The sequence below is a fragment of the Gnatocerus cornutus genome, chromosome 2 (genome assembly GCF_029298725.1).
Source record: "Gnatocerus cornutus isolate USDA-ARS CGAHR chromosome 2, icGnaCorn1.1, whole genome shotgun sequence".
NCBI lineage: Eukaryota > Metazoa > Arthropoda > Insecta > Coleoptera > Tenebrionidae > Gnatocerus > Gnatocerus cornutus.
The window spans coordinates 14599219-14623738 of NC_142234.1; the positions used below are offsets into that span (position 1 = coordinate 14599219).

The 24520-nt window shown below is 36.0% G+C and overlaps 6 protein-coding genes and 1 long non-coding RNA gene across 12 annotated transcripts; 3 read left to right on the forward strand and 4 right to left on the reverse strand.

Moving 5' to 3' along the window:
- Positions 1-20: 20 nt before the first annotated feature.
- LOC148179369 (uncharacterized) lies at positions 21-2376 on the reverse strand. Its single transcript, XM_088031191.1, has 6 exons — positions 2199-2376; positions 1398-1509; positions 1088-1348; positions 908-1041; positions 218-860; positions 21-164 (listed from the first exon to the last, which is right to left on the reverse strand). The coding sequence occupies exons 1-6, from the start codon at positions 2247-2249 to the stop codon at positions 151-153; spliced, it is 1215 nt and encodes a 404-aa protein (XP_087887317.1). The 5' UTR covers positions 2250-2376; the 3' UTR covers positions 21-150.
- A 1317-nt stretch (positions 2377-3693) lies between these two features.
- LOC148179370 (uncharacterized) lies at positions 3694-4452 on the forward strand. The gene is made up of 3 exons (XM_088050716.1): positions 3694-3912; positions 3965-4039; positions 4094-4452. Exons 1-3 carry the CDS (start codon positions 3773-3775, stop codon positions 4425-4427), a joined length of 549 nt encoding a protein of 182 aa, XP_087906842.1. The 5' UTR covers positions 3694-3772; the 3' UTR covers positions 4428-4452.
- Positions 4453-4886: 434 nt separating this feature from the next.
- On the reverse strand, positions 4887-12181 carry MEP-1 (zinc finger protein MEP-1). 3 transcript variants are annotated; one of them, XM_088050714.1, is made up of 8 exons: positions 12089-12181; positions 9505-9573; positions 7761-9457; positions 7185-7682; positions 6855-6953; positions 6188-6574; positions 5750-6086; positions 4887-5371 (listed from the first exon to the last, which is right to left on the reverse strand). In XM_088050714.1, the coding sequence occupies exons 2-8, from the start codon at positions 9557-9559 to the stop codon at positions 5295-5297; spliced, it is 3150 nt and encodes a 1049-aa protein (XP_087906840.1). In that variant the 5' UTR covers positions 9560-9573; positions 12089-12181; the 3' UTR covers positions 4887-5294. The 3 variants fall into 3 exon arrangements, with proteins under 3 accessions (XP_087906840.1, XP_087906839.1, XP_087906841.1); XM_088050713.1 differs by lacking the exon at positions 12089-12181 and adding an exon at positions 10964-11054; XM_088050715.1 differs by lacking the exons at positions 6855-6953; positions 12089-12181 and adding an exon at positions 10964-11054.
- On the reverse strand, positions 9848-11057 carry LOC148179372 (uncharacterized). Its single transcript, XR_015771774.1, has 2 exons — positions 10980-11057; positions 9848-10905 (listed from the first exon to the last, which is right to left on the reverse strand). It is a non-coding gene; the product is annotated as an uncharacterized LOC148179372 (long non-coding RNA).
- A 4692-nt stretch (positions 12182-16873) lies between the features above and the next one.
- Positions 16874-21035, reverse strand: ssp6 (PDZ domain-containing short spindle 6). Of its 4 annotated transcripts, none has more exons than XM_088030426.1 (6): positions 20879-21035; positions 19438-19788; positions 18923-19390; positions 18345-18862; positions 17792-18298; positions 16874-17744 (listed from the first exon to the last, which is right to left on the reverse strand). In XM_088030426.1, exons 1-6 carry the CDS (start codon positions 20939-20941, stop codon positions 17684-17686), a joined length of 1968 nt encoding a protein of 655 aa, XP_087886552.1. In that variant the 5' UTR covers positions 20942-21035; the 3' UTR covers positions 16874-17683. The 4 variants fall into 4 exon arrangements, with proteins under 4 accessions (XP_087886552.1, XP_087886550.1, XP_087886554.1 ...); XM_088030424.1 differs by having other exon boundaries at positions 18345-18868; XM_088030428.1 differs by having other exon boundaries at positions 16874-18298.
- An 833-nt stretch (positions 21036-21868) lies between these two features.
- Positions 21869-23077, forward strand: Cdk7 (Cyclin-dependent kinase 7). Its single transcript, XM_088030699.1, has one exon. The coding sequence runs from the start codon at positions 22008-22010 to the stop codon at positions 23022-23024; it is 1017 nt and encodes a 338-aa protein (XP_087886825.1). The 5' UTR covers positions 21869-22007; the 3' UTR covers positions 23025-23077.
- Positions 23078-23163: 86 nt separating this feature from the next.
- On the forward strand, positions 23164-24490 carry eIF3i (eukaryotic translation initiation factor 3 subunit i). Its single transcript, XM_088030700.1, has 3 exons — positions 23164-23294; positions 23416-23943; positions 23998-24490. The coding sequence occupies exons 1-3, from the start codon at positions 23292-23294 to the stop codon at positions 24445-24447; spliced, it is 981 nt and encodes a 326-aa protein (XP_087886826.1). The 5' UTR covers positions 23164-23291; the 3' UTR covers positions 24448-24490.
- The last annotated feature ends 30 nt before the right edge of the window (positions 24491-24520 follow it).

The following is a 24520-nucleotide window of genomic DNA, read 5'->3' on the forward strand; positions in this document are numbered from 1 at the left end:
AAAGTCGAAGTTTTTGTCAAGTTTTACAAAATTTTGCACCGTTTCACTTGTAAAATTTTATTTTAACACAGCCTATATTTTTGGATTTGATTTTCGAAATCATGGATTTGCTGATGGCAAGTAAGACAAATAAATTAAGTTTAGGCAGTTTTAAAGCTCCGTTCCTGAAATGGAAAAAGAAGTAAAAATCCATGAAAATGGCCATAAAAAAACTCACCAGAACCAGATGAGTCCGACTTAATCCTATAATGCCTCCTTGACAAAATGTCAAGTTCAATCCTTTCTTCCCCACTTGTCTTTCCCTGTGGTTGAGTATACGACCACGGCAACTGCCTCCGTAATTCCGAATTTATCTGCCGCCCCCCTTCAATCACCACACTGTCAACCACATCCGGATACGTAAAATAACTTCCATTCTTAGGAGAAAGAATATCGCTCACCGGAGTGGTACAATCAAGTCCTTCTTTACTATTCGAGTTGAGATCTCTCCCAGATTCGGTAGACCTATTACTATAAACGCTGGCTGTATCCGCAGCACCATAAAAGAGCTGCCAACTTCTGATTCTAGCAGAAGAACTGTCTACATCAGCGCGTTTGCCTTGAGGATTTGATTCGATGAAAATGTTAGGTCTAGCAGGTGCTTCGGTCTTATAAGTTTCGCGATAGACGGAAATTGTAGCTTTCATTACCAAAACGAAACAGACCCAGTTTATAATCCAAATTAGAATAAAGCGGCTACTGACAGAGCACATCGCAAATGCTGGACTTGTGGTAAGGAAAGTAGGCATGTCTCTTGATTCCAGCTCTGAGAAGGCTGTTCCATCTGAGATTCCTACAAACTTTCGCCAGCTGGAAAAAGTCTGGAAAAGGTTGATTAAGCTTGTGGTTAAAGTGAGTTGTTATTTACCAGAGTCTCAGCGATGTCGAAACCGAAAAGAACACATGCGGTAGCATCAAAAATTGATATACAAATGGTCATAATCAACCAAGGTCCATAAAAAACTAACGATAAAGACTCTTTTATTCTAAAACATGTCCCCACTAGAAAAAGATTTTTAATGTAAATCGCAAGAATAAATTAACCTACTCAAGAGAGCAACAGCGGATACGATCCACGCTCCATCTAAGATGAGAAAACACAACAGAAAGACGGAAGTTCTTGAAGAGTACCCTGCACTTGTTGGAAAATGCTCGATATTATTCAACAGCGTTTGCACGAGTTCTTCAAGTTGGACTGTGGTGTCATTTTCATAATACAATGATGTAATAAAATTAAAAATAACAGCTTCCGGTTTATTCCCATCGTAAGAAGCAGTGCTTGTAAACTTGGGGGTAGCGCAATCATTAGCTAAAACATTCTCAGATCAAGAAATAAAAGGGGTAATTTCAGAACTTACTGTATAAATAAGTAAGGTAAAAAAATATAGAGTTTACGTCTGTGGGGGATGTGTAGCAGACACTAAAGAAGAATGAATACAGCACAAAGACCAAGTGGAAGGTTGTTTGAAGCTGAAATTAGAAAAATAAAAAAGGACTTTAAGGTGAGATGACGTCACTGAAATGGTAATTTTATGGTAGCTTGCGCTGACGTAATTACTGTGGTGGCATCAATTTGGTGTTACGTACAAGTTTACTTGGAATCACTCAGATTTTTTGGTAAAGAAATTCGCATAGTTTTCGTGTTGGAAAAGACATTTTTGAAACACATGACATTATTTTTAACGTTTTACGTTTTAAAATATGATAATTAATGTTCTGATCGTCTTATAAAGCTTCACCTCTAGGAATACATCACCACCCTAAAGTTCATATCTCAAAAAAAATTCGTTTTTATCTAAAAAATGAATTTAAAGAATTTTGAGTTGAGTGCGTGCTTATTGATTTTTGTTCTTTTCATCCAATCAGTGATAAAAACAAGATATATTACGTATAATGAGATAAAGAAATAATTGCAATGAATAAATTTAAAAAATAAAAAACATAATTTATTAAAAATATTGTTGCAAAAAATGTTAACTTCATGCAGAAAACCAGAGAACAAAAAAACTGAGTTTGTTGTATCAATTATTGTATTTATTATTATCATCACTTCATCATAACTACACTGAACAAAAGCTTGAAGATTTCTTTCATTGTTTATATTTTTTAGCATTGTCTTGCAAGACAAAAACAAATTTCAAATCGTATTCTTTACTTACAATAGTCCATAACGCGCACACTAAACAGATAATGAAATATTTCAGGGACATTTTGGCAACACCATCACACCAACATTACAAAACTACGTCGAACCAAATTTCAAAAATCATTAAACTCATGGGTCAGAAGATCAGTGCACAATTCTGTGGAACTAAACAGATTGTCCAAATATTGTATATGTCAGCAGTATCAACTGTCGATAAGATAATCGAACAAAAAGTCATATCAGCTCGATCAGATAAACGATTGGCTTCGTTTCACGTGTTTGTTTTAGTGACTAAATTTTTTTTTCAGATTTTCAAAAAATTGCTCAATTTTGCGTTGATACAAATTATTTGAGGAAGTCATTAGCACCAAGGATAGAGTTCATGTTTATGCATTTCTTACTAGAATCGTCGGAGAGTTTTTCCCGAACAAATATCGTATTAACGAACTGATTTTAATAGAATTTATGGGTCATGGTAAATGTTTCCATTGTCCATGTTTACTGTAGATTTTAAATAGTAATAAGTGATGAAATGATTCAGTCTGTAATGATAAATATGTTTAAATAGGTTGTTAAAGCTTTTATCACAATTCAGATGTCAATTCCTCCAATTTTTTTTTGTTTCACTTTAAAATCAATCTTTTGCAATCCATAATTATATTAATTTGTACACAACATGGTTTTATAAAGAAATAAAATTTTTGCAATTGCGATCGTAATCTCGTAATCAATTCGCAATCATCTTTAATTCGAATATCACTTCCTTAATTTTTTCACTTGCCACATCAGTAGTTGTAAAGATATTTTTGAAGATAATAATGACATTTCAAAATCTAAAATTAAAAATATTTTAAACAGAATCGAACTATTTTTTAAACGCGCCAAGGAAATTTAAATTTTTGGGACGCATCCGATGTTGCTTGCCAAAATAGCCCAAAATGTTCTTGGAGACATTTTTTTTTTAATTGTTGAACAGACATTCATACTATAACTGTGCCTTCTCAAATGTCTATAGGTATAAAAATTTGACTAAAAATTATTGAAATTTTAAACAATAAAATCTGCTCTCTGTGTGGCAAAACGGCGGGAAATATTAATATGAATCACCACTTTTTTTAAATTCTTATTTCAACAAGAAATTTCTAATATTTTCGTTGCTTGTTTATTTAAATAAGTAATAATTATTCTGTTGCCGAGTTTTTAAATGCACTAATTAAAATAATCTTTAAAATCCACAAAATCATGCATCTGCACGTAATTTCAATAAAACGCAATATCATAACTTACAAAAACAATACTTTTTAACAATTATGTGCCAAAACTAACACCATCTCTGAAACAAACAATGACTATTATCTGCACATAGACCATCACAATGAATAATTGTCTTCAAGTGCTCAAAAAACGATCATCAAACTTACCTCAAATTGTTTGTATTTTTAATTAGCCTGAACACATTGCTAAGAAGTTTAAATAAACGTCACAAATGCTAATTCAATTAGTCCTTGTATATAAAAGAGGTAATATCTCAATCATTTCCAGTATAATCTTGTGATTTACTCAAAAACTGACTTACATTCATTCAAGATGTCCCAGTCATTCAAATTTCTTATTTTCGCTGTTGTTTTGAGTGTAATTTACTTCAATACAGCGACGGGCAAAACCGAAGATACAGACAATGAGAAAAACACGACAGAAAATAGCAACGACACGATCCCCCAAGACTTGTAAGTTTTGTTTATTTTACAAGAAATTAATAACTCGTTCCCTATTTCCTAGATACGTCATTAAGACTGTAGTATATGAAGTTGGCATCTTAACCGACGCTGGAAACGACACCAATTCCAACGAAACGTAAGAAAATTCTCTCACTTCCACCCCATCAATTTTATGTTTTTTCGTTTACAGACACGAACAAATCGATGTGTCTTTCTACGATCCTTCCCAAAATGGGAGCGAAATCGATTTAAGTCACATTCCGGTGCCCATACAGACCAATGTCAGTGGTGTAACAGTCACTGGACTTATTCCCGGTTTAGATTTAAGTTCAATTCTTTTGCCTCCTAGTCTAAATTCTGGCCCCGTTTTACCACAAAAACAAATCACAGTTACGCAGAATATCAGCACCAAAAATCCGAACAAGGGATCGGAAATCATTTCTAATTTGCCCAAACTTTTAGGGTTGACCAAGAACGAGAGTAAGGAAAAAGACGAAGAGACCACGAGGAAAGAAAAGTCATAAAGAGGGATACCACGGATATTTATTCTTTTTTAATTAATATTATTGTAACGATTGTACCAATGTTAGTAATAAAATAAAGATTTAAGTTTTATAAACTCTTTAATTTTGAAGTTTTCTGAGTCAACTTTGGTATGAATCATACGACGATTCATCGGAGCTGAGAATCTTACTCAGAACTGCAAAAATTTTATCTGAATAGTCAGTTGGATTATCAGGTGTGTTTTGATTTTTACAATTGTATCTTATCAACAACAGACCAGCAGTAAAAATGGTGAAGGAGTCCATCTCTCAATCAATCAAAACTTTTGGTATCACTGATTTAGCTTAAAAAATATCATACGTAAGCAGCATTGTGATCTGTCATGTCAGCATTACGTGCATCATTATTATGCGAGTTAAATGATAACCAACTTTTTAATTTTCAAGGAAATTGAAGGTCTTTAACAAAAATGCAACTCCTCAAAAGAATAACACTACGGTTTTATTTCCAGAAGTTATGAATCAACAAAAAGAGATATAAAAATAAATACAACGTGTGAGAGTTTATGTCACAAACATTACAAATTTATTTTGATAATGTAAAACTAAAGAAACACATGTATATAATAATCTAAATCTATTCTTTAGTCTTCTTTGCAAGTGCAACATTACTTAATTCGGTCTATCCTATACCATATGAAAATTCATTATTTTATATTTTACATAATAAATAGATAATATAATGCAAATACATGTTAGACAGCACGTCTCACATTGAAACCGCTTGGTCCATTTTAAAAAATTATTTAACGTCTTGCTTGTTGCATTTGTTGTTACATAACTGTCCACGCACCCACAATCATAAGCACTAAGATTTAACTAAGACGTTTAATCCGCAGCCTTCGCATCACAAGAAGATGATGCGTTTTCGGCCGACGAATTGCTTACTGTTGTGGAACCGGCATCTACAAAAGAATGAAGAAACAATGGAGGAATGGCAAGATTAAAACAGGAAACGACCAGAAAATGTGTAAGTGATATCGCAATATCCACGAAACACCCACGAAAAGAAAAAAAAAAGAGGAAAAAAGAAGTATATATATGTACAAAACAGAAATTGAATTTTATTTTTCACATACAGAGATCAAAGGGTATGTGTAACCATTTTCTGTTGTATACCTTTACATGTCAAAATATGCAATCTTCCACATTACAAAATCGAGAGTATTCTACATACAATAAAAAAATACCTAGTAATTTACAGAGGACAACTGATATCACGATATCGGGATAACCTTCGATCTATAATAAAAAGGTCAATTCTTAGCTCACGAATTACCTACTTTTACTAGTACTGGGGTTGCTGCGCGAATTTGACCCTGTAGATATTGAAGAGCTCCCTTCTTTAGAAGTAGCCTTCGCCGGTTGCGGAATTATCGTAATTTCGTCGTTTATTTTCAACGGTTTCATTATTTGATCGTTTTTATTTGTTGTCGATGAATTCTTCTTATCCATCACTCGTTTCGCCACTACACTGTGAGCCGAATATACGTGGTTTTCGAACTGCTTGTACATTCCGAATGTTGCCGTGCACACTGTACATTTGTAAGACAGGTGGGCCGGCTTCAAAGTCATGTTATGGTCGCGGGCTACGTGGTTCAACAACTTCCACTGATATACCTGCAAATACGTTTTGTTGAAATTATACTTTCACATTTCGAACCGTTCGCGACAATTTGCATTCGATAGAACGTCACTTTCGACTCAATAATAAAACTTACCCTTCCACAAACAGGACATCTTCCAGCGTCTTTGCTTTTGTTAGCAGCGTCTTGCATGCTGGACGTGACTAATCCATGCGATCCCAACAGATGTCGTTCTAAACCTTGATCTGTGAAAAATCTAAATTGGCACTTTTGGCAGTTAAGAGGTGGCCTGTTGTAGATCATTTTGGGATGTATCTTCACTTTGTGTATCCACTGCATGTGATTTCTCAACTGTTCTAAATCTTTAATGTAACCATCACAGATCTCACAAATAACAAACGAATTCTTTGAGTTCGTGTCACCCGGCTTGGATTGTATATTCGCGTTAGGCGACGACGACGCTCGAGGTAGTGGAGTTATTGAAATGCTTGGCTGATGGACAGATTTGTTCTTCTGGTTTTGCTGGAAAATCACGAAATTGTTAAAACGTCATAAAAACTCGATATAAAAGCAAATCAGCACAAAATAATGAATGCCATGAATAACTCCGAAGGATTTCTTCGTGTTATTCGTTATTTTAATCTGAAACTAAGACAAGAAAGCTGTGCGGTAACGTTTAAAACACAACACTACTTGCGAATTCAAGAAAAACGTGGACAAACAAAGTTAAAATTGCTATCAAGCATGGTCTTATTTGATTAGCTTCAAGTGAGGGTGAAACGGGCAGGCAAATCGAGCGTACCTGAATGGTGACTGTGCTAGAGGCGGAAGGTATGTTGGGGACGAAAGCCATGTGACCAGGATGACCTAGTCGTCCACCCAACTCCTGTCCACCCACCACCTAACACACATTCTAGCTTACTTTCAAACACACGAGGCAAACAATTGATTTATAACCGTGATTTTGAATTTAAAAGGCAACTGAATGTTTCTTTGTTTTTGTCCTTTACTATAGCTAGATTTCTCGCAACACTCAGTTGTCAAATTGTACAATTCTGGTGTTTCCAAAATCACGTCTAGTCTTTCTACCCCAAAACCACCAAAGCCCCAATAAAAATAAATTTCTCATCACCTGATACACCTGATTTCCGCTAAGTTGATAATTCGTCGGTACCAGGACAGAACCTCCGCTCATCGTTTGCTTGTACATCATTCCGGACGGCCTAATCATCGCAGGTTTCACGGAAGTAGTACCGCCTCCCAAAGACGGCCTTCCTCTTCCTCTATGCAAGGCATTTGATGAGGTGTTGTTGTTACTTAAAAGTTGCATTTTCGAAAGGAATTGCAACTGTGATGACTTCATCGCTTGATATGCGGAAACGTTGATTCCCTGACGGGCCTTAGGCACTCTCGGTATTTTGGCTGGTGGTTCCCAATCAATTGGTGGATCGAGGTTCTTATCTGGTTTGAATTTTCTCATGCACGCCACTAAATGACGAGACAATTTGCCCTTTTGATTGTCTTCAAACGGACAATTGGGACATTGGTGGAAGGATGGGGCACGTTCTAGACGACCGCGGACAGCATGTTCAGCTTCCATGTGGAAGAGGATGTCGTGAGGACTGCGAGCCTAACAAAAAATATATTACACACAAATCACTTCCCAAAGTAACATTACGTTTTTTTTGCAGTTATCGCTCCAACTTACCTCATAAGTACAAAAATTACATTTATAAACATAATTCTTCGTATGTGGCGTTTCTAAATGATGAGCCATCACCAGCAATGACTCAGTTTTGAAATTACAGAATTCACACTTCTTCATCGTCATCCGGAATGGTTCGTTATTTTCTTTAGTAAACTCGAGATTCTTCATGAGCGAATGAATGGTTTTGTTCGTGGTCGGATTTTGTCCACCTTCTCTGTCCTTCTTCTTCTTTTGTTGTTTCAACATGTCTGCCTGAACAAACTCTTGCACCAAATTAAATCCTATATCAATAAAAAATTTGCCTAATGGACTCTCGAAGTACGAAAACGATTTCTTCACAGGGTCAATCACCAAATCATCGTCTTTATCATCTTTATCATCCACGTCCATTTTCTCGTCGTCCGTCTTGTCGTCGTCTTTCGAGTTCTCGTCTCTTTCTTTAGCTACTTTATCGGCGATTTCTTTAAGAAAGTTTTTAAAGTCTGTCACTGGGGGTTTTTCGTATACATAAGGGACGATAAAAGACGGCGCTTCGACCACGAACATGTCATCAGTGAGGGTGGGCAATACGGGAGCTAACGCCGCTGGATTGATACAAGATGAAGATGATGAAGATGAAGGAGCTTTAGTGAGTGGTGGTGGTGGAGGTGTCGTGGATGATGAGTTCATAGGAATTGGAGTGATAGTTGCTCTCATGTTTGCCGGATACATACCTTGGGCAGGAAGGGCCATAGGAAGGAGTGTCGGGTAGGACTGACTGACCGACGAAGAGGATTTACTAACCGGAACCGGCCCACGACCTGATAATATAGAGTTCGTATCGATTATCACCAATGTGGGTTCTTTTTTGTTACCGGAATTATTACTATTACTCTTAGCGGCAATTTCAACGAGACGTTTTGTATCCTTGACGACTATCGTCGATGAATTGGAATTCAAATGTTTCGATCTCTTAATTTCCAACTTGTCATTTCCCATAGCCAGAGGATCTTGTGGCAACACTTCTTCAATGTCGGATTCTTCAGAAGAATGTGATGGAGCGTAATGCTCCTCTTTGTCACTCTCCACGTAACTTTTCTGTTTGTTCATGTTTCTTACGCTTCTTCTCGGCGGAGACACTTTCACCTCCTTTAACTTCACAGGCGAATCTAGTTCTATCACTTCTAATTCATCTGAAGTTCTCCGTTTATCTAGAGATCCATTTTCTTTAGGTTCATCTATTATCATAACGTCGCCATCGCCATCAACATCACCATCACCGTCACCGTCACCATCATCATCAACCTCGCCTTCTCCCGAGTCGTTAAGTTCAATCGGCTCGTCGCCTTTCGTCGATTCATTCTTTACACTGCCTTCATCGTCATCATCGTCATCGATAATTTCGTGAACTTCCTCATCACCGCTTTTGTCTCCATTCGCCATTTCTTCTTTATCACTATTATCGCTGCTTTTGACGCTTTCGTTATCATCCTCATTGTCTTCTTCTTTCTCCGTATCTCCGTCATCTTGCTCGGTGTTATCATCTTCGCCTCTTTCACTTTTCGACTCATCATCTCTGTTTGTGTTTAAAGGTGATTCTATTTGTTCATCGACGTCCATCGACTCATTGTCGGTTGTTGTTTGGCTCTTTTTGATGCTGCTCTGACTGTCTTCCCCATTCTCCACTTCTGATATGTCCCCATTCAATATTTGATTATCTAAAATAAAACTATTACAACCATGTCGCAAATGAGACTGTGTTTACCTTCTTCTTTTGAATGCATCTCTTCAATTTCGCCCATTTCAGCTTCTGCTGCCATAGCCAACTATGCACCTGCAATAAAAGAATTAAACAATCAATTTTCATTCATTTAATTATTTTAATTAAGAAAGTGCTATTCTATTTGCAAGGTTATTCATGTAACAAAAACAAAAACCCCAAAAAATAGCACAGACAAAACATTGCCATTGAGAAGATGTGACCTTTAATATCAAGCAATCAAACACAAGTGTCTTTAGATTATTTTGTCTACTTTGCACTTCGACAATAAATTGTCAATTTCGAGGTTATGGGATAAAATCTGTCTCGAGTGGCTATATGCAAAGTACAAATAGGTGTGGTCAAATTACCATAAGGCAGGCTTTTCCAAAACTTCTCAATTTTGACTCTCTGCTGTTGCTATTGCCGCAGATAAAACTAACTAAAATTGACCATCTAGGGGCGGAAAATAATATAAAGGATAACAATAAGTAAAAAATACTTGACGCTTTTTCAACTCGATCGAAACCAGTTAGCTCTTTTAGGTGGGACATTTGGGAATACATTCAAGAACACAAACGACTTGCCATAATAAAATTCATTTAAAAAATTGCGAATTAACACAATTTTTACCTCCATTAAAAAAGCCAAGAGAGAATAAAAAAAGTTACATTAGATGTTTAGAGTTTGCAGTGTTGACAAAAAATGAGCCAACAGTTAGTGCTTTCAAAAGAGTTTAAAATCATTAGAGTCTATTTAAATCTAGTGCTCATTGTCATTTTAATAACAGATTGTAACGCTGACTGTGATCACTCTGTATATGTATATCATTAATTTCTTTGAATTGAGTCATAAGTTCAGACACGAATGATTTGTCATTATTTCTTCAATAATAACAATCTCATTACGAATAAGATTCATTGAATAAAACAAAACACCTGCACATGTTTTTAAATCAAGTTTTTGTAATTATCACCTACCAATGAACTTCAATTGGAATAAGATTTGACCATGTGTGAGTTGAGTGTTGACCTTACATAATAGCAATCAAAAAAATGTTAAAGTGTCTTATATAATGTCATTAAAAAAGCTACAAAGGCTTGTAATGGCAGTAAACGATAAGACAGGAATCATTTAGAGAACGACAGAACCTTTAGGAATCTGGGAAAGGCGACAAAATGGGACCGCTTCCTGGGTGACTTTCACTTCTAAATTGTTTATTAGATGGCACATGTGGCATGTCCCAGTTGTCGTTACCAAGTTTTCGAAAATGCCAAATTTGGAAAGCACTCAAAGGATTCGATGCAAGCCCCACCACTGATAGTAAGATAACAACACAATGTTGCCAACGACGCCAAGGAACGGAAAATTTCCCACGGAGCCCCCAATGTTCCCAAACCACATAACCTAAACATCGTTCACGGATTTCATCCGTAGAAAAGTTGATTTTACTCAGATTTATTACCATGGAATTGTTTTACCCTTCAGATTCCCGCCATAGTCCATGGGACATCACACCAAAACCACACCGACCATCTGCACCGCCGCCAATGGATGAATATGTTGTATGTGACAATCGTAAATACCCGAACAAAATACTTTGACAACCCGCGATATTCAAATGTGCCGACACGAAAACAACGAGAAACGTCGCAACAAAGCACAAACACTTAATCCTGTTTTAATAAATGTCCATTTCCTTTAATTAGAAAACATCGGAGAACAACAAAACTCACGTCACTAACCCCTAGCACTGCACTAAACTGCCAATATGGCGTCTAACGGTACGTCACGTGACCGAAAATAGTGACGTAGCCGATCCGTTCCGCGATGTCTTAAAATTTTTTCATTACGTAAGCACTGATACAAATTTACAACAATTTAGGATGGAATCGATTTATATTCTAGCATCATCAACAAGAAGAAGGCCCTTTCGCCGGCGTTTAAAAGCAACAATACAATCCAAATTTGAATTCGCGCCATATCTGTCAATTTTTTAATTGTTCAATTGTTTCATCACCAACACCAAGAAAAAAACAGGATATGATTTTGTACAAAAAATAATTTCATTTCTTTAAAGTAATTAAAATAGAACGAAGAATCGAACGAACGCGAACGCACCGTTTAATTAGCCGACAGGGCCCCCATGTCGCAATTACGAAAAAGTCCCATTCATTAGTTTTCATGGGCTTCCAAAGAAGCGAAGTCATCAAAAAATTCAGTTGCTCCGTCCCGACGAAAAAGTCGCAGCGGACACCCCCATTCCTAAAAATGGTTGAGCCCAAACCTCATTTTGTTCATGTATACTCCATATCTAATAAATTTTTCTTAACGCATACCCGATGGTCTCTCATTTCGGCGCTTTCTAATAAATATTACAAAATTAATTGCCAAACTATCGCCCCACAAAAAACAGTTATTACTCATTTTTAATAAAAAATTGGCGCCTCCCTCAGGAACTTCATTCCTTGGTCGCTGACCCAAGTTTCAAAACACTGATTATAATCAATGCGTATTTCCCGCCGTTTTCCTGGTAAGTTCCTTATCGATTTTCCAGGACTAGACATTTTACCATAATAAACTAACTTACACAACTGTGGAATTTTTCACTGGGAAAAAATCACTCGTCCTCCTCTTCGTCGTCGAAGGACAAGAGCGACTTTGTCTTCACTTTTTTGGCTTTCTTCTCAAAATCGGCAGATCTTTTAGACGACGACTGGTCCTCTTTTTTCTTCGGTGGTGCCTTGAAGATGACGCGTGAATTTAGATCAGCCGGAGCTTCGTTGGCCTCTGAAAAAATTCAAAATGTTCTAATTGCAGCAACGGGAAAGTTTGATCCGAAAAGGGTTTTTATTATTAACGGAATCTCAACTATGGGGTTATTGCTCTTTTCGTAAGTAAAAGTGAAGCTTGAAGTGTTAAGATTTACTGAAATAATCTCCGGGAAGCGTTCAGTGGGCTAGGTCAAACGCAGATTGGAATTAATAATAATTATTATTGTACTCTCATTAAAAAAATTACTTAGAGTAAAATTCACCCCTCCCCCTGTTTTTTTTTAACTTATAAAATTTTTGTGGAAACAAAAACAACGCAACTGAAATAGATAACACAAATTTGAAACGGAACAGCGGCTAGGAGGCTCCACATTTTTTTTACATGTTGGCACCTGTCAGGAATTGATTTTTTACGGTTGACATTTTAGAGCACTCTGGGATTGGACCAAATTTCACATTCCTGAATAGCAGGCAATCTTCGTAATTTCACAAAAAGATTATTAAAGAAACGATATTGGAGTAAAAAAGTTATTAAATTGCACATCAAAAATTTTAACTTCAATAAGGTCGTGATTTTCTATCTATCACAATCTGTGCAATTTCTAAATTAAAGGAATGATTGTTAAAAGTTTGAACAGAAGCAAATATTTTTTACTTAGAGGTAATATTGTTAAAAACTGACTTTAAAACATTTAAATAAATTGTACTTTATTAAAAATAAGAAAAATTGAAGCTGTTTTTTCATCTCCTAGTATAGCATACATTTATTATTGCGTTGGCAGCTCTGTCTATCGTCTTGACTGTCTTTGATGTGTTGTCATTGTTCTTCCTCACAAGTTACCAACAAAAAAATTACAAAAAATTCAGAGCCTAATAGGTGATCATTTAAAATCTGTAGTTATTCGTAATTTACCAATACTTTTAACAACAGACCAATCAATTGCGTTCCTTTTTACTATTATTCCAATCCTAAGTCCAGTCAACGCTCTCCTTACATTTAAAATATCTGTTTTTCAGTATAAATTATTAACGACCTGGAAACCCAGCCCGTCAAGCTATCATTGGTATGAATAAACCTTTCGCTGCTAAATAAATCGATCATTCTTACACCTCATCCCTCGTTATATTTTATAATTGGTAGATAGAATGCCAGTGCGATAGGTATTACTGAAATGGATAGACCATAATTTCAGAAAAAAATGAAAAAAATCGTACTAATTGAATTAAAATAATTAATTTAGTAATAGTAATTAACTAAGTTACATAAGTATGTTCTTTTAAACATCCTTCTCTTTTTCGTATTTCTATATTTTCATGTATGTATGAAAGAAATTTAGCTTAAACGTCGTTATAAATTTCGAGGCCACAAATTTTGCGAGGTACAATCGCAATTCCTCAAACTTTTTAAATCGATATCTTGGTGGTAAAGGGCGGAACCTTAATCATGGCGGCTTCCAAAGAAAATAAACAAGTTTGGAATTTTTGATAAAATATTGATTTAATAATTTAAATATAAAATCATACAAATTAATCCGTTAGAAAAGTATACAAATTGCACAAAAAAAAAACAAAACACAATAAAAAAGGTGCCAAAGGGGCTTTGAAATTCCAAACCGTTTCAGTAGCCCTGCCTGTTTGACAATGTGATGACAAGCATTAACCGAACTGTCAGATTTGACACATCAACAGTATAAGAAAACTCTGTTATTATTTAAGTTATTAGTAGATGTATTATGAGAAGGATGTTTTAGATCGGAATAACTTTCCAATTCATTTAAATTGGTTACTAAAACAAAAAAAAACTTTCGTTACATAAAGTTGGCATTAATTAGACATTAGTGGATGTCACCGTTGTCATCTTGCTCAAGACAATTCGAAAACGTCAGTCAGTAGTACCACTATGTTAAAAAAATAGAGCCAAGTAGGTAATGTTTTTTTGTCCAAAGTCATTATGAAATCTCCAAATCAATATGATAACCACATTATTGATCGCATTTTTGTAAAAACATTGTCAAGGACTACCAAATGCCGAAGTCCACAAATTTAGTAACTTTTCAGCGTTTTGGCAATTAGATGCAGAAATAACTAAAAGTGCAAAGTTTTCTTAAATTTAAATGAAATATTGGAAAGATGATCGTAATTAATTTGAATTTAATTAATAATTTAAGTTAAGGAGATTTCAGGAAAATTAATTAGCTTCAATAGAAAGCAATCACTTCTTCCAACTTGTAAAAAATTAAAAAGATAACGGAGTAAATAACAGATGTCAAATGCAACGATACGAAAAAAAATCACAATAGAAAAGAAAGGTCATGGTGGCGGCTGCGGCCGGAATAATTCGCAGGTTTTGAGGAGCTTCTTATTTCTATTGGAATTTGTAAGAAACCAACAGTAATGCTCCAATTGGCACCCTATTTCTTTAGTATTTAGCGGGGCCTTCTTTACTGTCTTTTTCAATTAACTTTACATGTGAAAAAGGAAATTGTTAAAAACATTAATGACCACCAAGATCTCTCAAAAAAGTCTAAAAAAAATGTGCAAATTACAATGAAACAACATTTTATCGAGTGGTCGGTCGGGAGCAGAGCAAAATACCGTTTCATTTAATAGACCAAACCATTTTCACGAAAAGGGGAGTAGCATCCTTTCCAAAGTCTTATTACGAGCTAAAACGGTCACGTGTTCAGAAAAAATCCGTCCCTGTCACGAGAAAGAGTCATCGCATAAGTCTGTCTTTATCCCGTTCTTCCTACGTATAGAAAAATAAATGACAAATTATCGTCGCTTCGTTTGCAAACCCTCAATAACCCAAAATTTCCGGAAAATTTTAAACAGGACTATAAAGAAAAACCCCTGAAATGTTTCTTTTGGTCACAACTGACTGTCCTTAATTTTAAAGTCGGAAAATTCGCGCTTTTTTACTTTGGCGCCAAACGAAATCGTGCGGAGGCGGCCGAAAATGACCGATATAACCTCCGAGACGCCGTCTAGATTTCTTCGTATTTGTTATTTAAAGTGCTGATTTTGTTGAAAATCTTCGATTTTGTTAGATTGCTTCAACTCACCTTTCTCCAATCTCTCTTGTTCTGTTTGGGCCTCCTCTGCCGTCAAGTCACCCTCGTTTAAGACCACGACGGTGGGTTGTTCGTCTTCACAGTCTAAGTCCTCGGCAGGCCCTAACTCTTCTCTCTGGAGATAAAGCGACAGTTAGACTGTGACTGTATCGTTAACATAACCTACTTTAGTTTCGACGGTGGGGCCTTCTTTGTATCCCGCTTGCTGCTTAATTCTCCTAAGAAATTCAGGTTCTTGCGGCTTCGTATACGTTATATTCCTCCTGGACATCGCGTCATTGGGATAAAAAGGGAGATATAACGCTTTTTTCCAATGGGCAAGTACACGACAGTGGGGCCACTACAACAACTAGTAGATGCAGTTATGTGGATTTGAAAAGTTTTTTCCGTACGCCCGTTTCGCCCTTCTCTTAATGGTTTATTTTCTACTTCTATCCCACGTTGCTTTTTCTCATCGGAGCTATATAGAAAATGTGCTATAGTTCCATGATCGAAAATTTCTCGTCGTTTTCTTTTCCGTACATTTTCTAGTATCTTTGTGCTTATCTTGACCTTAGCATAGACTTAATTGGTCACGTGGCACTTTTTTCGCATGTTTGTTTGTCTGGACACGCGTAACTCTAAATAAAGATAAATAATTTATTCTTTTCTTTAAATCACAAATGATTGGACTTTTGTTGTTATTATTATTAAAGAAAAAGAATATGGTAAATAAAAAAGCAAAAAAAAAAGAAAATATTGTAACAGAGTCACATAAAATTTACATTAGAGGGAAGAACAATTAATTAAAATCTTATTAAAGAAAAATCATTATTTACACGATCCACCCTGTATATTTACTTGAACAATTAAAAGACAGCTAATTCTACTTCGTAAATGAGAAGTAACGTAAAAATGGACTTCATTAAAATTTAAATATTTTTAAGTTTATTTAACAAATATTGAAATAAATTTTATACCAACAAACTAATTTAAAATTTAAAATTTAAATTTAAAGAATAGAAATAGCATATACCGGATTTTTGAAATAAAAATTAAAAAAAAATATTAAAAATATCAGGAAAAGGAAAAAAATGTTATCGAAGCATGTGAATTGTGCATATAGACACCACTTCCCTATTTTCAACAAAAAATTTTGGCGTTTTCCCTTAAACTTTTATTTATAAAAAAAATTTGTTTGATATAATACGTAAAAAAATAACAACTTTTAGGTACCTAATTATTGTTTTGCTCCTACTTTGGTCATACACTAATAGTTTGGATATTTTGGTCTTTGTTATGTTGTGTAAAATTTTTATTTTTTTTTTCAAATACGTGATTGATGCATAATCGAGTAAGTTGTACGTTCGTAATAAAATAAAAAATTACGTCAAAACGACTTTGAAATTTAGAACTGCGTTGGCATCACTGTTTGACAATTTGGGGATAAATGTTGTAAGACCTACCAACATAAAAATATTCAAAGCTAACCAAATGTCGAACTTCTCCTATATAGGGAATGTAATTTAGGAAAAAACTGGACAAAAGTAAATATAAAACAACAGTTTATTTTATAAAATTGACAATTTGCCAAAAAAAACATTTGATTTATCTAATGTCGGAATTTTGTAACATTCATTTAACTCCGCCTACATGAACAAAAGACGATTTGAATTTATTGAATCAAAAAAGAATGGCCCCGTTTACTTAGCATATCATAAATTTGACAGTTTTTGTATATTCATGTCAAGAAGATTTGCAAAAGTTTAATCATAAGATTTTTTGTCGATTTTAATACTGATTCGTCTTCTGATGGGTGGACATTTCTAGCCAGAATTCTGACAAATATTAAAAAACTAGAAAAATTTTGCAAAGTAAATCAGACTAGAAATCTATTGGCCCAAAAGGTAGGTGGAGTTAAACCAAAGTTACAAAATTCTTCCTATAGAACAGCAGATATGAATGATGACTCAATACAAAACAAAAAAATTTTCATACTCATAACTATACATATTTAACAAAATTTATTGTCAACTTCGTTTGTATAAAACTAAAACGGACAATAATAAAAAACAATATATAAAATCGACACGATGATGATGGTTACTTAAAACGATTATTTTGGTATGTGTCAGTAACTAATATCACATTCATAAACCTCGTAGCTAAAAAGCATGACTTTTATAATTCAATTAAACAAAGTTTTTTGATTTATAAGCAATCAACTATAGATATAGAAGTGCTGAGTCACTGTTAATTTTCTAACTCTAGGAGTAATTCACTAGAAACTGAGCTTGAAAATTATATCAAAATTATCCAAGCACGAGTCAAGATGAAGTTGAATAGATATAGAAAATCTTAAGGCCTCAGGTTGGATATACAGGTGTTCCTCAGAATTTTCTCATTTGTATTTCCATGTCTAGAACACCTAGAGGCATAAAAATTTAATTGAATTATAATTACAACCTAGTTGCTTCCGAACTCGTGGAGACCACGTTCTTTGAGGGTCTGCGAGCCACACTGTAGTATCCAAAATTCGGATCAGTGGGGCTAACACTAACACTTTGTCTGGGGCTTTGAAAGAATCTAGTTTCCACCGTATCAGGAGCTGGAGAAGAAGCATCGAGGCACTCGCAGGAGACGCTCGATTCTGATAGAGCCTCGTTGGAGTACTTAGGTACTGAAAGGAGGCTCTCTGTGGATTTTGTAGGCTGAAAGTACCTCCGATGCGTGTGTGGTGTGTACTGGGGCTGAGACGAATTAGTGGAAGTTTGTTTGTCGATACGAACGTATTGAGTAGTTTGGTTTTTGCTTGGAGCACGAGTGGTGTTCTTCGAGCATTTAGTAGAGGTGTCCAAGTAACCATAACCGAAGCCGTAGCCTCCGAAGGCTTTCGTTGTTAAGTTGTCCCATGATTTGGGCTTGACGGCGCTGTATTGGACGTAGACTGGCTCGTGAGGGTGCTGAGTGTACCTACAAGATAAAAAATAAAATTTGTTCTGATTACTGGTGGTACTACCTTTGTTGATGTTCATGTTTGCTTCCAGTAGACTTGACACTCAACTGCCTCGAGTTGCTCATATCGCAAGAACCATCCCAATACAAAGTGTCTGTGCTCAAAGAAGTCGTGTAACTCGCCGAACTCTCGCCCATGGTGGTGGGCGCGACAGCACTGAGTTCGCTGGAAGTACAAGAATGTAGACTACATTGGCTGACTAGACCGGTACCAAAGTGGAAATATCTTCTTGGCACTGTAAATGTCTGAACATTGGAAGGTGGTGTCTGCGTGACTTGGGAATGTGGACGAGATCGTTGTTGCGGTGCTTGTTGAGGGTCCGTTTGCGTTTCCTCAGTCTTTGAATCTCTTTTTCTATGGTGATCTTTGTGGTTACGCGAACGTCGTCTACTTGATGGCACACAGTGAGGATCACAGCATGGACTTGCTAAATCATAAGCTTCCAAACTTGTATTGTCCGCGTTGTTACCGGACTGCATGCATGGATTGCACAAGTGACCGGCGTAACTGTGGCACGAAGTCTGCACCTAGGCAAAGCACGATTAATATCAAAAGTGAGTAGATATTGATTTTGACAAAACCTTTTTAGGCTTTTCAATCCCATTCCCGTTGGTCTGATTGCCTCTGTTTTGCTTTTGGGGCGCCTCGCATGGTGTTTTAACAATAAAATGGTGTTGTTCTCCTCGATAACGCGACGGTTCAAAAGTTAGTAAATATTCCCCACTACTGCTTGTAGAAGGTTGCAACATGTACTTGTAGTGAGGATCCAAGTACTGGTAAGCAAAAATCAACGAAGGACTTTGTTGCTTCTGTTGCACCTTAGCTACATCTTCTGTAGAAACAGTCGGTCTACAATACGAATAGGCAGCTTGTGTAGGAGTCGGAGGATCGCCGTTGCTCGCCTGCGAAGCCTTTTTTCTAGCCGGGAGACTGTGGGTTTTCCATTTCCCTTCCAACAGTTGCCTCTCGCGGATGCACAGTTTTTCTAACTCAGTCATCTTGCTTTGGAGAACCCTCTGGAGCTGGATGTAACGCATGTGCAACTCCACCTACAGACAGTATTAACTTTTTCCAAAATCTTTTTATTACTTCTTACCTTTCGAACGCAATCTTCGAACAACACAACCATTCTCATTCTGGCGTCGCATTTTTTGATGAAATTCACTAATGTTTTGTGATCTGCCTTCTCCATATCCGATCCATTAATGGATAAAATAACGTCACCTTCCCTCATTCCGGACCTGTAAGCGGGCCCATCGTAATCCACGTAATCTACATAAGTTATCATTTCGATTTCTTGTTCTCTTTTGTAATGGATGCCGTAGCTTTGGAGGGTGAATCCATACGATCCATTTTTCTTTTCAACGATGATTGTTCGTCTTCGGCGATCTTCTTCAGGTTTTGTGACTGTCACTCTATCAGATTGGACGCGCTCCAGGATTTGTGACTGAAGAAAATCCACAAAAATCAATTATTAATTGTTGTAAATACATATTTCGCAATTTCTTACATTTTGTTAGACTAAAAAATCTATTCAAAGCCTCTAACACAATTAAATTTTTTACTTAACTTAAGTAATATTCACCCCAAATACTCGGTTTTACAGTTGTGATAGGTACCAATTGTTCTTTTCGTTATTTCGCGGATATGTCACAATTTTACCAAATTTTCTGCCTGTTAATCATTTCACGTAAATAAAAGTAAAATTGGCTCAATTAGTAATGGATTAGCGATGTGAATACTGATGTGATGCAGTAATCACATTTGCATTATTGTTGACACTCCATGTATGTCTGAATAAGTAAATGGTTTATTGTTTATTTAACAGTGAAACGTTTAGTAAAGGGGCACCCGTTTCCGGCAATTCTATTCCATATTTGATCACCGATAATGTTTCCGGTGGTGGACGTGTTGCCGTTTATTCATAAAAGCTTGTTTTGCAAAATTAATGCAATTAAAATTGGAATTCAAGTATTGGCAGAAAAAAAATTGGGACTTTGATGCCAAAAATTTTTTAATTTAATTACTTCAAGGGAGTGTGACATTTAAAACAAAAAGGATAATAATACAAATTATAAAAATAATAATAATAATAAAAATAAATAAAAATTTAAAAAAACAAAAACAATCCAAAAAGTTAAAAAAATGTTTTTTGACTATGATTGACTCCATCATGATTCCGCATGCAGTATTTTAATTATTATTGTCTAAGTAGAACAATACAGCAATAGGTAAACAACAATAAATGACCCTGAAAATAAACAAAATATTTCGCTCAAAGTGAATAAATATGAAAACAAAATGTGCAATTCAATAAACTTAATGGTTCAAGTACAGTAAGCAATTAAAAATGACATTGGCATAGTGTTATTGAACATTATTCATACCATCGCGATATTCTACACTTTGTAGTGATTTTACCGAATTTTTGGTAAACAGCGACAGTTTCCACGCAAGCGAAACCCACAAAACCTTGAAATTGGACTTTCACGTAAGGTATCAAACAACAAACGTGAATCACCCAGTATTTCCCTTACCGGAGAAGAAGTGCAGTCTTCATCGCTGTGTTCAATTTGCAATTGACTTTGTTGTTTCCTCATCTTTGCGTTTGCGACACTCACTCATCACAACTAAAACCCGCACCATTTTGAAAACAGCTGTTCAATAATGTGCCCCATGACGCCTGCCGTCGCGACGCCACCGCCCGCCATTTTGCGCACGATTTTAGAACACTCTGACGAGGGCGAAACAGACACTTCGTGTTTTAACGATGTCGTAATGTGTGATAGCACTTCGCTGTCCTGATAGGTACTACCTGCGGCACGTGCGAGGCTCTTTATTTTTTAACAATCGATTGTACCGACAGGATGTTTGCATTGGAAAATTCGACTTATCTAGTTTTGAAAGGGGAAAAAATACCGAGGGATCAGGGACGACTTGCAGCGATTATTAGGTTTTTATTAAGATTGGAGTTTAGACTGTTGTGGAGCGATATTTTTTAATCATTTCATTTAAAGTAATGAGTAATTTTTAATTGGAGGGGACGGAAGCGGAGCCGGAACGATAAAAAGACTGCATGTGCGCAAATTTACATCATGTTTTACTGTGGTTCTTTTGTAACTTTTTTTTTCTGTATATTCTTATAGTTTTATTCTTTTCGGGATTTTTTATAACCGACTTCTCGTGATTATTTTTTTATTTCATTGTTCAGTTTTTTAAGGTCCCACTACATCAATTTTTTAAGCTAATTTTAAGATTTAAGATTAAGTACATATTTTCAAAAATTTTTTTTGTCTAAAGTATTGTTTTTTTTTAACTTTTCAAAATTGTTTTTTCCGCAAGATCTGTTGAAAAGTATTACATAGGTAATAAAGTAATAAAATAATTTTTTAATATTTTTAGAAAAAGTAGGTTAATACACAAAATTTACATAATAGTGGGAGATAACGATTTTAAACGAAATTTGACATCACATTTTCTAGATGCAGATGTCGCTCCTTTCAGTACAATTCGCGTTCTTTAATTTTTACGTCTATAGTTGATTTCATTCTAGCCTTGTTGTCGACGTCAAGTGTCAAGTTAATAACCTCACTAGAAAAACCTAAAATTTAAATTTCTGAAAATGACATAATTTTTCAAAAGATAGTTATAAGTGAATTCTTCAAAATGGCAAACAAGTTGCATCGCTACGAAAAAATCGAATTTTTGGGAGAAGGTCAGTTTGCCACTGTTTATAAAGCCCGAGATGTGGAAAACGACAACATCGTTGCTGTTAAAAAGATTAAAATGGGAAGCCGCGAAGAAGCCAGGGATGGAATCAACCGAACCGCTTTAAGAGAAATCAAACTACTGCAAGAACTTCACCATAAAAACGTCATTGGACTGTTGGATGTCTTTGGACACATGTCAAATGTGTCTTTGGTGTTTGATTTTATGGACACTGATCTGGAAGTGATAATAAAAGACAACACAATTATTTTAACGACTGCTAATATTAAAGCCTACACGATCCAGACGTTACAAGGTTTAGAATATTTACATAAAAATTGGGTGTTGCACAGAGATCTTAAACCAAATAATCTCTTAGTAAACTCAAGTGGAGTACTAAAAATCGGCGATTTTGGTTTGGCTAAACTTTATGGATCCCCAAATCGGATAAACACCCACCAAGTGGTCACCAGGTGGTACAGATCCCCAGAACTGCTTTTTGGCGCAAAATTATACACCACTGGAGTTGACATGTGGGCTGTGGGCTGCATTTTAGCGGAATTACTTCTAAGAGTTCCTCTGTTTCCTGGAGAATCAGATTTAGACCAGCTCACGAAGATTTTCGGCGTTTTTGGCACACCAACGGAAGAAATCTGGCCGGGACTCAAGAGTTTGTCAGATTACATAGAATTTAAGCCTTTTACTCCCATTCCGTTGAAGAACATTTTTACGGCCGCCGGTGATGATCTACTCGATGTTATTGGAGGTCTTTTGATTCTGAACCCTTTGAAGAGAATGGAGTGTGCAGAGTGCTTAATGATGCCATTTTTTAGTAATAAACCAGCTCCTACAGTTGGCTCAAAACTGCCATTGCCGCAAAATATTAGGAAAGTGGAGACAGAGAGACCAACTTTGAAAAGGAAGTTATTGGATGCTGCTGATGGGGGCTCCCTATCGAAACGGCTATTTTTTTAAACAATTTTTGTAGATAATTTAATTGTGAAAATAAAGCGAATTAAAACAAAAAATTGACGAATATTTCCCATTAATTTTCTTGTAAATGCGGCAACAGAAATGTTTACGATTTTCGGCGCTCTATGAATTTTTCCTCTATGGACGTCAAACATTTTATCGTTTGACAGTTTAAGCCGAGCTGTCAATTGTTGTCAAGCCTAACCTAAAAATCTTTAGAGGCGTGGAAATCTACTTTAAACTAGAAAAAGTCATTAATTCGTGGTCAAAATGGTGAGTTATAGTTACAAAAAGTGTACTTTGAATCCTTATAATGTCAGTTTTACTTAAAGTAGTCTTATTGGCACGACCATATGCAGCCCTTCGCTTAACCTAACTTTGTCTTGTCTTGTAGAAACCTCTAATGCTTCACGGGCACGAGCGTGCCATTACTCAGATAAAATATAACCGAGAAGGTGATTTGTTGTTTTCGTCGTCAAAAGACAACAAACCAAACGTTTGGTACTCCCTCAATGGAGAAAGATTGGGAACTTTCAATGGTCATCAGGGCGCTGTATGGTGCATTGACGTTGATTGGACTACATCAAGATTTTTATCTGGGGCGGGAGACAACGCTTTGAAGGTCTGGGACTGTGGAACAGGAAAGGAAATAGGAAATATCACCACCAATTCATCAGTTAGGACATGTTTGTTCAGCTACTCTGGTAATATGGCAGTTTATACCACAGACAAAGCTATGGGTCACATGTGTGAGATTTTTATTATTGATGTGCGGAATGTGGACGAGAGTTTAGCCCATGCTAGCCCTATCCTAAGAATACCTATCCAGGGCCCCAGAGTATCTTCCATCTTATGGGATAACTTAGATGAAACAATCATCACTGGTCATGAAAACGGGAATTTGATCAAATGGGATCTCAAGGTATTTGCTGCTGTCCCCCAACTACTGTGATTTTACATTTTTTTTTCATTCTAGACCGGAAAAGAACTCAGTTCACTGCGTGAACACGAAAATCTCATTAACGATATGCAGTGGAATAAAGACGGCACTATGTTCGTCACCGCATCAAAGGATCACACTGCTAAACTTTTTGATGCTGACGATCTACTGTTACTTAAAACGTATAAAACTGAAAGACCCGTCAATTCCGCCGCAATTAGTCCTATCTTTGAACATGTGGTTGTGGGAGGAGGTCAAGATGCGATGGACGTTACCACAACCTCAGCTCGAGTTGGTAAATTCGACGCACGGTTTTTCCATATGGTATTTGAAGAGGAATTTGGACGAGTAAAAGGACATTTCGGGCCGATTAACAGCGTCGCGTTTCATCCCGATGGAAAAAGTTACAGTTCAGGGGGAGAGGATGGTTACGTTCGTGTACACAATTTCGATTCGTCGTATTTTGAGTATAATTTTGATTATTGATGCGCTGGAATTTTGTTTTAATAAAGTGTCTGATTTCTATAAATTTTTCTTTTTGCGTAACAAGGTCAGAGAG

Coding starts and splice junctions, on each gene's coding strand:
- LOC148179369 (XM_088031191.1), bottom strand. CDS start 2,249: ATGTCCCTGAAATATTTCATTATCTGTTTAGTGTGCGCGTTATGGACT. Junction 1,349..1,397: donor TTACCTTACTTATTTATACA/GTAAGTTCTGAA, acceptor AGAATGTTTTAG/CTAATGATTGCGCTACCCCC. Junction 861..907: donor TCGACATCGCTGAGACTCTG/GTAAATAACAAC, acceptor AACCTTTTCCAG/ACTTTTTCCAGCTGGCGAAA.
- LOC148179370 (XM_088050716.1), top strand. CDS start 3,773: ATGTCCCAGTCATTCAAATTTCTTATTTTCGCTGTTGTTTTGAGTGTA. Junction 3,913..3,964: donor GACACGATCCCCCAAGACTT/GTAAGTTTTGTT, acceptor CCTATTTCCTAG/ATACGTCATTAAGACTGTAG. Junction 4,040..4,093: donor GACACCAATTCCAACGAAAC/GTAAGAAAATTC, acceptor TTTCGTTTACAG/ACACGAACAAATCGATGTGT.
- MEP-1 (XM_088050714.1), bottom strand. CDS start 9,559: ATGGCAGCAGAAGCTGAAATGGGCGAAATTGAAGAGATGCATTCAAAA. Junction 9,458..9,504: donor GATGCATTCAAAAGAAGAAG/GTAAACACAGTC, acceptor GTTTTATTTTAG/ATAATCAAATATTGAATGGG. Junction 7,683..7,760: donor GTAATTTTTGTACTTATGAG/GTAAGTTGGAGC, acceptor ATTTTTTGTTAG/GCTCGCAGTCCTCACGACAT.
- ssp6 (XM_088030424.1), bottom strand. CDS start 20,941: ATGAGGAAACAACAAAGTCAATTGCAAATTGAACACAGCGATGAAGAC. Junction 19,789..20,878: donor AAGACTGCACTTCTTCTCCG/GTAAGGGAAATA, acceptor GATTTTCTTCAG/TCACAAATCCTGGAGCGCGT. Junction 17,745..17,791: donor ACGAGTTCGGAAGCAACTAG/GTTGTAATTATA, acceptor TAGGTGTTCTAG/ACATGGAAATACAAATGAGA.
- Cdk7 (XM_088030699.1), top strand. CDS start 22,008: ATGGCAAACAAGTTGCATCGCTACGAAAAAATCGAATTTTTGGGAGAA.
- eIF3i (XM_088030700.1), top strand. Junction 23,944..23,997: donor TGATCAAATGGGATCTCAAG/GTATTTGCTGCT, acceptor TTTTCATTCTAG/ACCGGAAAAGAACTCAGTTC.